Raw genomic sequence first — 478 nt, 5'->3', positions numbered from 1 at the left:
CTTTACCAGCTGGATCCTGTTCTCCAAGCTGCTGGGTTGCATGTCGGCAATTGGATTGGTATCGGCCGGTATGCCTCATTAATAATTGGCCATCAGTATCAGCCCAGAAAATGTCAGTGGACCCCTACTCGTGACCTCTCCTATGTTTGCTAAGGGAATTCATCCAGAACTCGGAACCTCCTTGCCACATCTGTGCACTGGATTACGCTCATGTACAGCAGTTTCTTTCCCAGAACTGTTCATTCACATTTAAGTGAATTGAATTCTGGAAAGTATCTATTTTGAGAAAAATGTGTGCAACCTGTCCAGGGAATGTTTCATGCAATGTATAGGTAAATGTTCTCATGTAGCCTTATTAACATACCATCACTTGTAGCTTGCAAAGTTGTCACTGAAATCTGCTGTCCTGCAGATGCTCACATGAAACTGAAAGCTGAACATCCAGTGAACCAGGAGGAGGGGGAGGAAGATATGAGTG

The 478-nt window shown here is 44.4% G+C and overlaps 1 protein-coding gene across 3 annotated transcripts in view; it reads left to right on the top strand.

Moving 5' to 3' along the window:
* The window catches only part of NBR1 (NBR1, autophagy cargo receptor), a 58,793-nt gene that overhangs the window by 39,556 nt on the left and 18,759 nt on the right, over positions 1–478 (top strand). For all 3 annotated transcript variants that reach the window (XM_019505417.1, XM_019505424.1, XM_019505410.1), the window contains one exon: positions 413–469. In XM_019505417.1, the coding sequence (XP_019360962.1) occupies positions 413–469 (57 nt within the window). The remainder of the gene's footprint in view (positions 1–412; positions 470–478) is intronic.

Source organism: Gavialis gangeticus, unplaced genomic scaffold (assembly GCF_001723915.1).
Source record: "Gavialis gangeticus isolate Ggan-Ray unplaced genomic scaffold, GavGan_comp1, whole genome shotgun sequence".
Lineage (NCBI taxonomy): Eukaryota > Metazoa > Chordata > Crocodylia > Gavialidae > Gavialis > Gavialis gangeticus.
Note: the sequence above shows the minus strand (reverse complement) of the source record. Positions and strands in the feature narration are given on the sequence as shown.